Source organism: Gorilla gorilla, chromosome 8 (assembly GCF_029281585.2).
Source record: "Gorilla gorilla gorilla isolate KB3781 chromosome 8, NHGRI_mGorGor1-v2.1_pri, whole genome shotgun sequence".
Lineage (NCBI taxonomy): Eukaryota > Metazoa > Chordata > Mammalia > Primates > Hominidae > Gorilla > Gorilla gorilla.
Window position 1 is genome coordinate 101,066,976 of NC_073232.2, and position 12,841 is coordinate 101,079,816.

At 37.4% G+C, this 12,841-nt stretch overlaps 1 protein-coding gene across 2 annotated transcripts in view; it reads left to right on the forward strand.

Annotated features, from left to right (window-relative positions):
* Positions 1 to 11,043, forward strand: part of LIPK (lipase family member K) — a 47,566-nt gene extending 36,523 nt beyond the window's left edge. Inside the window, exons 9-10 of one of the 2 annotated variants that reach the window (XM_004049744.4) lie at positions 1,501 to 1,572; positions 10,784 to 11,042. In XM_004049744.4, coding sequence (XP_004049792.1) covers positions 1,501 to 1,572; positions 10,784 to 11,023 — 312 coding nt within the window. In that variant the 3' untranslated portion in view covers positions 11,024 to 11,042. Of the gene's footprint in view, positions 1 to 1,500; positions 1,573 to 10,783 lie in introns of both variants that reach the window. The other variant, XM_063710296.1, reaches the window with a different exon arrangement.
* Positions 11,044 to 12,841: the final 1,798 nt, after the last annotated feature.

Here is a 12,841-nt window from a genome sequence, read left to right on the forward strand (position 1 = left end):
TATCGGTGTTACCATAATCTTCACAATCCTAAGAAAGAATGTTGCTATCATTCTCATTTCACAAATATCTTGCCTTGAATCACAGATTCAGTAGTCTATTAAGCCTGGATACAATCAAGATATATTAGTGTCTTTCACACTACTATAAAGAGCTACCTGAGACTGGATAATTTATGAAGACAAGTGTTTTAACAGACTCACAGCTCCACAGGCTGTACAGGAAGCATGGCTAGGAGGCCTCAAGAAACTTACAGTCAATCACCGTGGAAAGTGAAGGGGAAGCAAGCACGTCTTACCACGGTGGAGCAGGAGAGAGAGAGCACAAAGCAGGAAGTGCCACACACTTTCAAACAACCAGATCTTGTGAGAACTCACTCACTATCAGGAGAACAGCAAAGGGGAAGTCCGCCCCCATGATTCAGTCACCTCCCACCAGGCCCCTCACCTGACAAGTGGGGGTTACAATTAGAGATGAGATTTGGGTGGGGACATAGAGCCAAACCAAATCATCAGATTTGATCCTAGAGCCCAAATTCCTAAGTAGTACATCCTATTGCCTCTCATTTCTAAAAGCTTGCAGAATTTCAACAGCAGCAGACTGCTACCTCTCTGAATATAAATCATGTTGAGAATAATTTTAAACTAAAAATCAGGACTAAATTGGTAAGTGGGAAAAATATCTGAGATTCAAGCTAAGAAAGAAAAACACAGAATAGTCTGAGAATAATTTAATGAAGTGCTTGACATAAATGTTAAAATTATCTGCCTCATCAATCCTATATGGGTGGCAAATAACAGAAAAATGAAATGCTGCATATATGAATGACCTTATATTCTAATATTTGAAGTTTCAATACCAAAATGCAAAAATAGTCACGCACAGTGTCTCAGTCAGCCCATGGCTACATTATGCACATCACAGCAGGTGGCTTGACCCCACATAGGGGAGGCAGAGAGCAGCCGTGTACCTTACACAGAACTGCGGAAGCTCAGTGGGTGAATATTTCTTTTAATAGTAAAAAAAAAAGTTTAAGGATAGGGAATATAATCATAACAGTTTAGACCACATCATGAGGATAAGGTACAAAGTTGTGTAATAACAATAGCAGTAATTTTTAAATGTAAGAAATGTATAGCTAATGCCTTTTTAAAAAATTATTAAAATTCCTGAAGCAAAGATATTCAAGAATCATTCAATTCCGCATCTTTGAAAAATATTTCTGTGTGTAACATGGTAACATTTAAAGGCACTGGATTTAAATGAAAAATCTGAGGATTTTCACTGGAAAGATACAGGAATGAGTAAAAGATTGTACCAATTCTGTGAATTACGATAAGATTTATCATTTTTATTACTTATTTTCTTAATCTTTATTGAAATTTAGCTTATGTTTCTAAAGACTGGGGCATAATGTTAATCTTCTTTGTATATTTCTTCTGTACTGTCTTTAAATGTACACTATTTTCTTATATTATTTTAATGTGCTTATTTTATTTTAGGCTGTTAATTCTGGTCAGCTCCAAGCTTTTGATTGGGGAAACTCTGATCAGAACATGATGCACTTCCACCAGGTACAAAAATAATCCTCATAATCAGTTCCATGCTGCAAATGAACTAACAAAAATAGTGTCTACTCATGAAGCACCTGCCACTTCCATTTAACCACACTGGATATTGCTTATTGCTGTTCTCACAGGCTGCTTATTGGGTTCTTGCCATATGCCGTATCATTATTTCTAATTCTTACAAGGACCTTGCAAGGTAAATATTATTATCCCTATTTTTTTCAGAGGTTCAGAGAGGGTAGGTAAATTACCAGAGTTATTCAGCTAGTAAACAACCAGAGACAGGGGCTCAAGATGGTCAACTAGATACAGCCAGGAAGAGTTTCTCCCATTAAGAGACAAGACCATCAAGAAGATTGGAACACTCTGAGCAGATCTTCAGAAGAAAGGCATTGAGAGTGAATGGAGGTAGGATGCGGAGCCTGGGCTAGAGGGAGGATTCTGGGAAGCCTGAACGGGGTTGCTGAGCACCAGGACTCACTTCAGGCCCTGAGTAGCTCCTGGGGAAGAGGTGAGTTAAATAGGAGTGCAATGGCCCATTCTTACTATGGACCTACCTGCAGGACACCCCACAACCCCCATAGACATTTGAGCTAGTAGGCAGAGCTGTTTGGGGAGTTGGCAGGGACAGGACTCTTGCCTGTCCAAAGCCCAAAGGGTTTGGTGCAGGAACAGTTGCAGTGAAGTATGGCCAGGGACATCCATTCCCTAAGGCTCGCCAAGCACCTCTAGGTAGCGCTGGCCTTTGTTGACTGTTGAACCTGAACAGAACAGGGCTATCTTACCCATGGGACAGGGCCAGTGTAATCTGAGCACATCCCTGTCTGCTGGCCTTTCTCAGGGTTCCTGCCTGGCTGCACCCGCTTGCAGCGCAGCCTCACATGCCCAACCAGAGTGCCTCCCTGTGGTCACTGCCATACCTCCTTCACTGGCAGATTCTGCCTAGGCATAGGACAGCTTTTGCAGATGGGTCCCTACCAGTGTGAACATACTTGCAGCCTCCCCTGACTGCTTTGCAAGCATGCATGTGTGCAAACCTTGCCACCACCACCACGATGAAGCGCTTTTGTCCCACCTCCCATCAGAGTGTTGTTGCCAGTATATGAGGAACATCTCAGCCTCTCCAGTGCAGCAGTGGCCAGAGAACAAAGCTTTGCACATGGTCCCACCTACCAAGGTTATAGCACCCAGCCCAGGAGTGCTGAGCTGAGCCCTGGTACCCTGAAGTCATCCAGAAATGAAGCCAGTCAACTAAACACAACTTATATCACAGTCAAATTCTCAAGGGCTTCAAAGAATATAAAAGCAAAAAGCCTCATCCAAAGGACAACAACTTCAAAGATTAAAGGAATATCAGCCAAAACAGTTGAGAAGGAATCAGTGCAAGAACTCTGGACATTTGAAAAGGCAAATGACCTCTAAATGACCACACTAACTCTCCATCAATTGTTCTTAACCAGATTGAAATGACTGAAATGACAGATACACAGTTCAGAATCTGGACGGCAACAGAGATCATTGAAATTCAGGAGAAAGTTGAAACTCAGTCCAAGGAATCTAAGGAATCCAGTAAAATAATTTAAGATCTGAAAGATGAAATAGCCATTTTAAGAAATAACCAAATTGATCTGATAGAGCTGGGAAACTCACTATAAGAATTTCATAATATAATAAGAAGTATTAATAGCAGAATAGACCAAGCTTAGGAAAAAATCTCAGAGATTGAAGACTGGTTATTTCAGTGAACCCAGTCAGACAAAAATAAAGAAAAAAGAATTTAAAAAATGAACAAAATCTGCAGAAAATGTAGGATTATGTAAAGACACCAAACCTACAGCTCTCTGGCATTCCTGAAAGAGAGGAAGAGAGAGGAAGTAACTTGGAAAACATATTTGATGATATTGTCCAGGAAAATTTCCCCAACCTCACTAGAGAGGTCAACATTTAAATTTGGGAAATTCAGAGAACCCCTGCAAGATAGTATATAAGACAACCATCCCCAAGACACATAGTCATCAGATTCTCCAAGGTCTATGTGAAATAAAAAATATTAAAGGCAGCTAGAGAGAAGGGGCAGTTCACCAACAAAGGGAACTTCATCAGGCTAACTGTGGACCTTTCAGCAGAAACCCTACAAGCCAGAAGAGATTAGGGGCTTGTATTCAACATCCTTAAAGAAAAGAAATTCTAACCAAGAATTTCACATACAGACAAACTAAGCTTTATAAGTGAAGAAAATATAAAATATTTTTCAGACAAAATTGCTAAGGGAATTTATTACCACCAGACCTGCCTTCCAAGAGGTCCTTAATGGCATGCTAAACATGGAAATAAAGACTGGTACCAGATACTACAAAAGCACACTTAAATACATAGACCATTGACGCTAGAAAGCAGCTACATAATCAAGCCTACATAAGAACCAGCTAACAACACAATGACAGGATCAAATCTACACATATCGATATTAACCTTGAATGCAAACAGGCTAAATGCCTCACTTAAAATGCAAAGAGTTGCAAGTTGCATAAAGAAGCAAGACCTAACTGTATGCTGCCTACCTGAGACCTATCTTGCATGCAGTGACACTAATGGGCTCAAAGAAAAGGGAGGGAGAAATATCTATCAAACAAATGGAAAAGAAAAAAGACCAGGGGTTGCTATTCTTGCTTCAGACAAAACAGAATTTAAATAAACAATTATCAAAAGGAACAGAGAAGGACATTAAATAATGATAAAGCATTGAATTTAACAAGAATACAACTATCCTAAATATATATGCACCCAACACAGGAGCACCCAGATTCATAAAACAAGTCCTTAGAGACCTACAAAGAGACTTAGATAACCACACAACAATAGTGGGAGACTTCAACACCCCACTGACAGTACTAGACAGATCTTTGATGCAGAAAGCTAACAAAGATATTTGGGACCTAAACTTGACACCTAAGCGAATAGACTGAGCAGACATCTAGAGAACACTCTACCCAATAACAGCAGAATACATATTCTTCTCATGTGCACATGGCATATACTCTAAAATCGACCACACACTCAACCATAAAGCAATTCTCAACAAATTAAAAAAAACTGAAATTATACTATGTACACTCATGAATCACAGTACAATAAAAGTAGAAATCAATACCAAGATGATCCATCAAAACCATGCAATTAGACAACCTTCTCCTGAATGACTTTTGGGTAAATAATGAAACACAGGCAGAAATCAAGAAATTCTTTGAAACTAATGAAAACAAAGATACAGTATACCAGAATCTCTGGGACACAGCTAAAGGAGTGTTAAGAGGAAAGCTTATAGTGCTAAACATCCACATCAAAAAGTTAGAAAGATCTCAAATTAAGAACCTAACATCACACCTGGAGAAACTAGAAAAACAAGAGCAAACCAACTCCAGAGCTAGCAGAAGAAAAAATAACCAAAATTACAGCTTAACTGAATGAAATTGAGATGCAAAGAAACATACAAAAGATCAACAAAATCACAAGTTGGTTCCTTGACAGAATAAATAAAATTGATAGACTGCTAGCTAGACTAATAAAGAATAAAGAGAGAAGATTCAAATAAATACAGTCAGAAATGACAATGGGGACATTACCACCACCCCACAGATACATAATAATCCCTCAGAGACTATCATTATCACCTCTACACACACAAACTAGAAAATCTAGAAGAAATGCATACATTCCGGGAAGCATAACACCTCCAAAGATTAAATCAGGAAGCAATTGAAATCCTAAACAGATCAATAACAAGTTCCAAAACTGAATCAGTACTAAAACACTACCAACCAGAAAAAGCCCTGGACCAGAATGAATTACAGTCCAATTTTACCATACATGTAAGAAGAGCTAGTGCCAATCTTATTGAAATAATTCCAAAAAATCGAGGAGGAGGGACTCTTCTCTAACTCGTTTTATGAAGCCAGCATCCATCATTCTGATGCCAAAGTCTGGCAGAAACACAATGAATAAAGAAAACTTCAGGCCAATATCCCTGATAAACATATATGCAAAAATTCTCAATGAAATACTAGTGAACCTAATACAGCAACACATCAAAAAGCTAGTCCACAACAATCAAGTAGGCTTTATTCCTGGGTTGCAAAGTTGGTCCAAAATATGCAAATCAATATGTTTGAGGCATCACATAAACAGAACTAAAAACAAAAATCACAAGATTATCTCAATAGACACAGAAAAGACTCTTAAGAAAATTCAACATCCCTTCATGTTAAAAACCCTCAACAAACTAAGCATCAAAGAAACTTACCTCAAAATAATAAGAGCCATCTCAACAAACATATGAAAAAAAGCTCAACATCACTGATCATCAGAGAAATGAAAATCAAAACCACAATGAGATACCATCTCATGCCAGAAAGAATGGCGATTATTAAAAAGTCAGGAAACAATAGATGCTGGCGAGGCTGTGGAGAAATAGGAACGCTTTTACACTGTTGATGGGAACGTGAATTAATTCAACCATTGTGGAAGATAGCATGGCTATTCCTCAAGGATCTAGAATCAAAAATACCATTTGACCCAGCAATCCCATTACTGGGTATAAACCCAAAGGAATATAAACCATTCTACTATAAAGATACATGCACATGTATGTTTACTGCAGCACTGTTTACAATAACAAAGACATGGAACCAACGGAAATGCCCATCAATAATAGACTGGATAAAGAATATGTGGTACATATGCACCATGGAATACTATGCAGTCATAGTACCATGCAGCCAATGAGATAATGTACTTTGCAGGGACACGGATGCAGCTGGAAGCCATCATCCTCAGCAAACTAACACAAGAACAGAATATCAAATACCACATGTTCTTACTCATAAGTGGGAGTTGAACAATGAGAACACATGGACACAGAGAGGGGAACAACACACACCAGGGCCTGTGTGTGAGGGCTGGATGGTGAGGGAAGGGAACTTAGAGGATGAGTCAATAGGAACATCAAACTACCATGGCACATGTACACCTATGTAACAAACCTGCACATTCTGCACATGTATCCTGTCTGAGGCGGGCAGATCACTTGAGGTCAGGAGTATGAGACTAGCCTGGCCAACATGGTGAAACCTCATCTCTGTTAAAAATACAAAAATTAGCTGGTTGTGGTGGCAGGCACCTGTAATTCCAGCTACTTGGGAGGCTAAGGCACCAGAATAGCTTAAACCCAGGAGGCAGAGGTTGCAGTGGGCTGAGATTGTGCCATGGCACTCCAGCCTAAGTGACAGAGCAAGACTCCATCTCAAAAAAAAAAAGAAAACAATAATAATATTAAATGCCATTTATGACAAACCCACAGCCAACATAATACTGAATAGGTAAAAGCTTGAAGCATTCCCCTTGAGAACTGAAACAAGACAAGAATGTCCACTGTCACCACTCCTATTGTGCATAGTACTGGAAGTCCTAGCCAGAGCAATCACACAAGAGAAAGAAATAAATGGCATTCAAATAGGAAGAGAGGAAGTCAAACTATTTCTTTTCATGGATGACGTGATTCTATATCTAAAAAACCCCATAGTCTCATTCTAAAGGCTCCTTACACTGATAAATAACTTCAGTAATGTTTTAGGATACAAAATCAACGTACCAAAATCAGTAACAATGTCCAAGCTGACAGCCAAGTCAAGAACATAATCCCAATCACAATAGCCACAAAAAGAATAAAATGTGAATACAGCTAATCAGGGAAATGAAAGATCTCTACAATGAGAACTTTAAAATACTGCTCAAAGAAATCAGAGATGATACAAATGGAAAAACATTCCATGTTCATGGATAGGAAGAATCAATATCATTAAAATGGCCATACTGTCCAAATCAATTTACAGATTCATTGCTACTCCTATCAAACTACAAATGACATCTGACACAGAATTAGAAAAACTATTTTAAAATTCATATGAAACCCAAAATAAGCCTGAATAGTCAAGGCAATCTTAAGCAAAAAGAGCAAAGCTGGAGGCATTACTTGACTTCAAACTATGCTACAAGGCTACAGTAACCAAAACAGCATGGTATTGGTACAAAAACAGACACATAGACCAATGGAATGGGTTAGAGAACCCAGAAATAAAGTTGAACACCTGCAATCATGTGATCTTCGACAAAGTTGACAATAGCAAGCAATGGGGAAAGGACGGTCTATTCAATAATTGGTGCTGAGATAACTGGCTACCCATATGCAGAAGATTGAAACTGGACCCCTTCTTTTTACCATATACAAAAATTAACTCAAGATGGATTAAAGACTTAAATGTATAACCTACAACTATAAAAACCCTAAAAGAAAATCTAGAAATACCGTTCTGGACATAGGACCTGGCAAAAATTTCATGATAAAGATGCAAAAATTTCATTATAAAGATGCAAAAATTTCATGATAAAGATGCCAAAAGTAATTGCAACAAAAAACAATTGACAAGTGGAACCTAATTAAACTAAAGAGCTTTTGAATAGCAAAAGAAACTATCAATAAAGGAAGCAGACAACCTAAGAATAAGAGAAAACGTTTTCAAATTATGCATTTGACAAAGATCTAATATCCAAAATCTGTAAGAAACTTAAGCAAAATAACAAGCAAAAAAAACCAAACAACCCCATTAAAAAGTTAGCAAAGTACATGAACAAACACTTCTCAAAAGAAGGCATACATGCATCCAATAAGCATATGAAAAATGGTCAATATCAATAATCATTAGAGAAATGAAAATCAAAACCATGATGAGATAGCATCTCACACCAGTCAGAATGGCTATTATTTAAAGGTCAAAAAATAACAGATGCTGGTGAGGTTGTGGAGAAAGAGAATGGTCATACACCGCTGGTGGGAATTTAAATTAATTCAGCCATTGTGGAAAGCAATGTGACAATTTCTCAAAGAACTTAAAAAAGAACTATGATTTGACTTAGGAATCCCATTACTAGGTATATACTCAAAGGAATATAAATCGTTCTATCAAAAAGACACATGTACCCGTATGTTCATTGTGGCCCTATTCACAATAGCAAAGACATGGAATCTAGATGCCCATAAGAGGTGGACTGAATAAAGAAAATGTGGTACATATACACCATGGAATACTATGCAGCTATTGAAAAGAATGAAATAATGTCCTTTGCAGCAATGTGGATGCAGGTGGAGGCCATTATCCTAAGTAAATTAACACAGGCACAGAAAACCAAATATCACATGCTCTCACTTGTAAGTGGGGGCTAAACACTGAGTTTACATGGACACAAAGAGGGGAACAATAGACACTGGGGCCTACTTGAGGGTGGAGGCTGGGAGGAGAGTGAGGATTGAAAAACTACCTATTGGGTACTGTGCTCATTACCTGGATGACAAAATCATTTGTAAGCCAAACCTTCATGATATACAATTTACTTATGTAGCAAGCCTGCACATGTACCCCCTGAATCTAAAATAAAAGTTGGAAGGGGAAAAAAATCAACCAGAATATGATCCAGGATTCCTGGATTTAAAGTCTAGTCTTCTCCACTACACTTCTTCCTTCTCAAAAAAAAAAAAAAAACAAAAACAAAAACAAAAAACAAACAAACAAACAAAAAACATGTTTGTTTTTAAAGTATATTCTCTGACTTCTTATCTATGTTTAATAACTAAGACTGCCTAATAGTGCTTTAGGATGTCATTTACTAGCCACTTTTAAAAATACCGTTATATGGATCATTAAAGATGTAAGTAAGAAGTATCATTTTTAGGAAGTAGTAGTATCTGCCAGGGATAGTGTGCCTTGGCACACCATTCCCTAGCAAATAGTACTATTTTCGATCTAGTGTGTCACCAGATCTATGAAAACTTTTAGAGAAAAGTTTTATATTAAAGGGAAATGTGTATTGTTGTTATTGTTATTTTATTCCCAAGTATGTGAGGAAATCCAATAATGATTTTGGCTTCTTGCTGATAGACTGAGCTTAAACTGAAAAAGTAGTCATCAATGATACTTGGGTTTTTCAAATCTAGGACATAGAAATTTGGAAAAAAAATTTCTTTTTTTTTATTTCTTTTTTCTTTTACCTTTAAAAATAAAGTCAGGGTCTCATTATGTTGTAAAGGCTAATCTTGAACTCCTGGGCTCAAGCGATTCTCTTGCTTCAGCATCTCGAAGTGCTGGGATTACAGGCGTGAGCCACCATGCCCAGCCAAAAAATTTTAATGTGGGAATTTTTAATGTCATCATAACAACTACTATAACAACTATAATAGTGAAAATGTATAACTCAACTCTAACTGTTGTGAAAAACATGACTTTTCTCCCCAGCTGCTATAGTTAGATGTACGTGGCAGGAGTGGGGTGGGGATATGCCACACACACACACTATTTCAGAATACGGTTGTCTCTTGTGAGGAAACAGTGGTGACTAGGTTTACTTAGTTCATATAGTTTTTCCAAAAGCCCCCTAACCCCAACTCCCACCAAAAGATACTATATTCTCAATGGCTATGGCAAAAAGTTCTAGAGAGACCTCTGGCCCAGTTTTAGTCACATGCCCATCTCTCATACAATCACTGTGACCTGAAGAATGGAGGACGAATTGGCCAGACCTGGTTACCTGGAACAGAGGTTGTGTTGGATCAATACAAGAAAGAAGCGGTAAGGGAAAATTTGCTGAGAGTTTATAGAGTGCTATAGCCACTCTAGTTATTTGTAACAGACTGACTCCATTTTAACATCATACTTCAAATGTCTTTCATGCATTGGTCTCAATGCTCCCTGAAGAGTCTGCTGATTCCCAAATATTAATAATGCCACTGAGCCCAGATTTGTGACTAGGAGAAGGGATATTTATCCTATCCGACATTTTGTTTGAAAAGGTCACATTCTGAGATCAAATGCTAACTAGAAAGATGATCCCCCGTGGAAAAAAGAACACTCTTCCTCCAGAATCTTTTATTTTCCCAAACGTGCAAGTCAGAAATACAATAATTGAATTGTTTTTTTCGATTCACAATTCATATTACTGCACGAAAATGGTTTCAAGTATTTTTAACATTTTAATGTTTATATACCATTAAGTGTAAACTAATTATACACTTGTAGCATTTAAAGAACTTGCTCAACAGCTGACAGTTAATGTTACTTCTATAATGTAATATTCAGTAAAAACTTTTCTCTCTCTCTTTTATTGTATTTAGCATACACCTCCTTTATACAACATTACTAAGATGGAAGTTCCAACAGCAATATGGAATGGTGGACAGGACATTGTTGCTGATCCCAAGGATGTCGAAAATTTACTTCCTCAAATTGCTAACCTTATTTATTACAAGATGATTCCACACTACAATCATGTGGATTTTTATCTTGGAGAGGATGCACCTCAGGAAATTTACCAAGACCTAATTATATTGATGGAAGAATATTTACAAAATTAAATGCACTTTCCTTTCTCTAAGCAAGTGGATTTTCATAATAATAATGAGAAGAACAGACACTAGAGTGATCCCCAGTGATTTCCATCTTCTAGTATCTATGCCTTTGTATAATCTCCTCCCATTCAATGTGGGTGGGATATGAGACTTCGTTCAAGCCAACAGAACTGGCAAAGGTGTAAGATGTCACACCCTTGATTAGGTTTTGTCATATGGCAAAGGTGATAAAATGTCAATCCCTGATTACATTATACAAGAAGTCGGCGGGGCTTGGTGGCTCACGCCTGTAATCCCAGCACTTTGGGAGGCCGAAGCTGGAGGAGCACTTGAGGTCAGGAGTTCCAGACCAGCTTGGCCAACATGGTGAAACCCTGTCTCTACTAATAATACAAAAATTAGCCGGATGTGGTGGCATGCACCTGTAATCCCAGCTTCTTGTAAGGCTAAGGCAGAAGAATCGCTTAAACCCAGCAGGCAGAGGTTGCAGTGAGCCAAGATCATGCCACTGCACGTCATCTTAGCAGATTGGAGCAAAAGATTCTCCTTGTTAGCTTGATGGAATAAACAGATATGTTGAGAAAACTGACCTTACAAGGAAGTGAGCATAGCTTTTAGAATCTGAGGGTGGCTTCCAGCTGATAAAACAGCAAAACACCAAGGCCTTCAGTCACATAACCTCAAGAAAATGAATTCTGCCCAAACCTGAATAAACTTGACTACTGACCCACAGAAACAGTGAGATAATAAATGTATATTGTTTTAAACTGCTAAGCTTGTGGTAATTTGTTATCAGCAATAGTAAACTACTACTACTATTTGTTATTGTTATATAACAACTATATTAATTATATGTTTGATTATATTAATTATATAACATAATATGATATATAATTTATAATTATATTATATACAATATATTAAAATATAATTATTAAAGAATTAGATAACAATGTATAATAAATATGTAATATACTACATATGATGTTATCTGTTATAATAAAATTGTATATAATATTAATATATGATGATTATTATTCTGTCTCTTTGGTTAAAAGTTTGATAGATCTAAATTCTTGAGTAAACATATTTTAATATACATTTTCACATATTTTCTGCTAATTCAGTCGCCTCTGTCATTTGGGAATTTGTTCTATAGATTGATTTGTCTCTTGGTTATGGGTCCTGCCTTATTGCATGCTTAATAATATTATATTGAATGCCAGACACTGAATTTTGCATTGCTGATTGCTGAATTTGGTTTTATTTCTTTATATAGGGTTAGAAAACAATCACCCAGGCACAAAGTCAATGATAAATGAACACATGTTTGGTGACTGGGAGTGTCAAGTAACATGAAGCACTTGATTGAGCCCTGTAGAAATTGGGGTATTTTACAACATGTAATTAATATAAACTTGGCTAAGACTCATTTATCAAGAATTTCCTGGCATAAATAAAGGGGTTGTAGACATGATGGGGAGGATATTAAAGGAGATCTGAGTCTTAGCAGGGGAAGGCTGGCTGGCAGGGCACCAGAAGCCTTCACAGGGAGACACCTCTTTGGTGACTATGGCATATCACACTGGCATATTCTGACACTGATCTTGTCACTGCCCCAGAAATGACTGCACTTACACATGCTGATTCATGCAACTGACATGTACAAGGATCTGCAGAACATAAAACAAAACACATGTTTATAATTTATATCAAGAACTACTATTTGGCCAGACTAGTGTTTTCTTTTCCTGTAATAAAACACATGGGAAATTCTAGTATGAAACTGTTGCTTGGTGTACATGGAAGAAAACACAGAAGTAT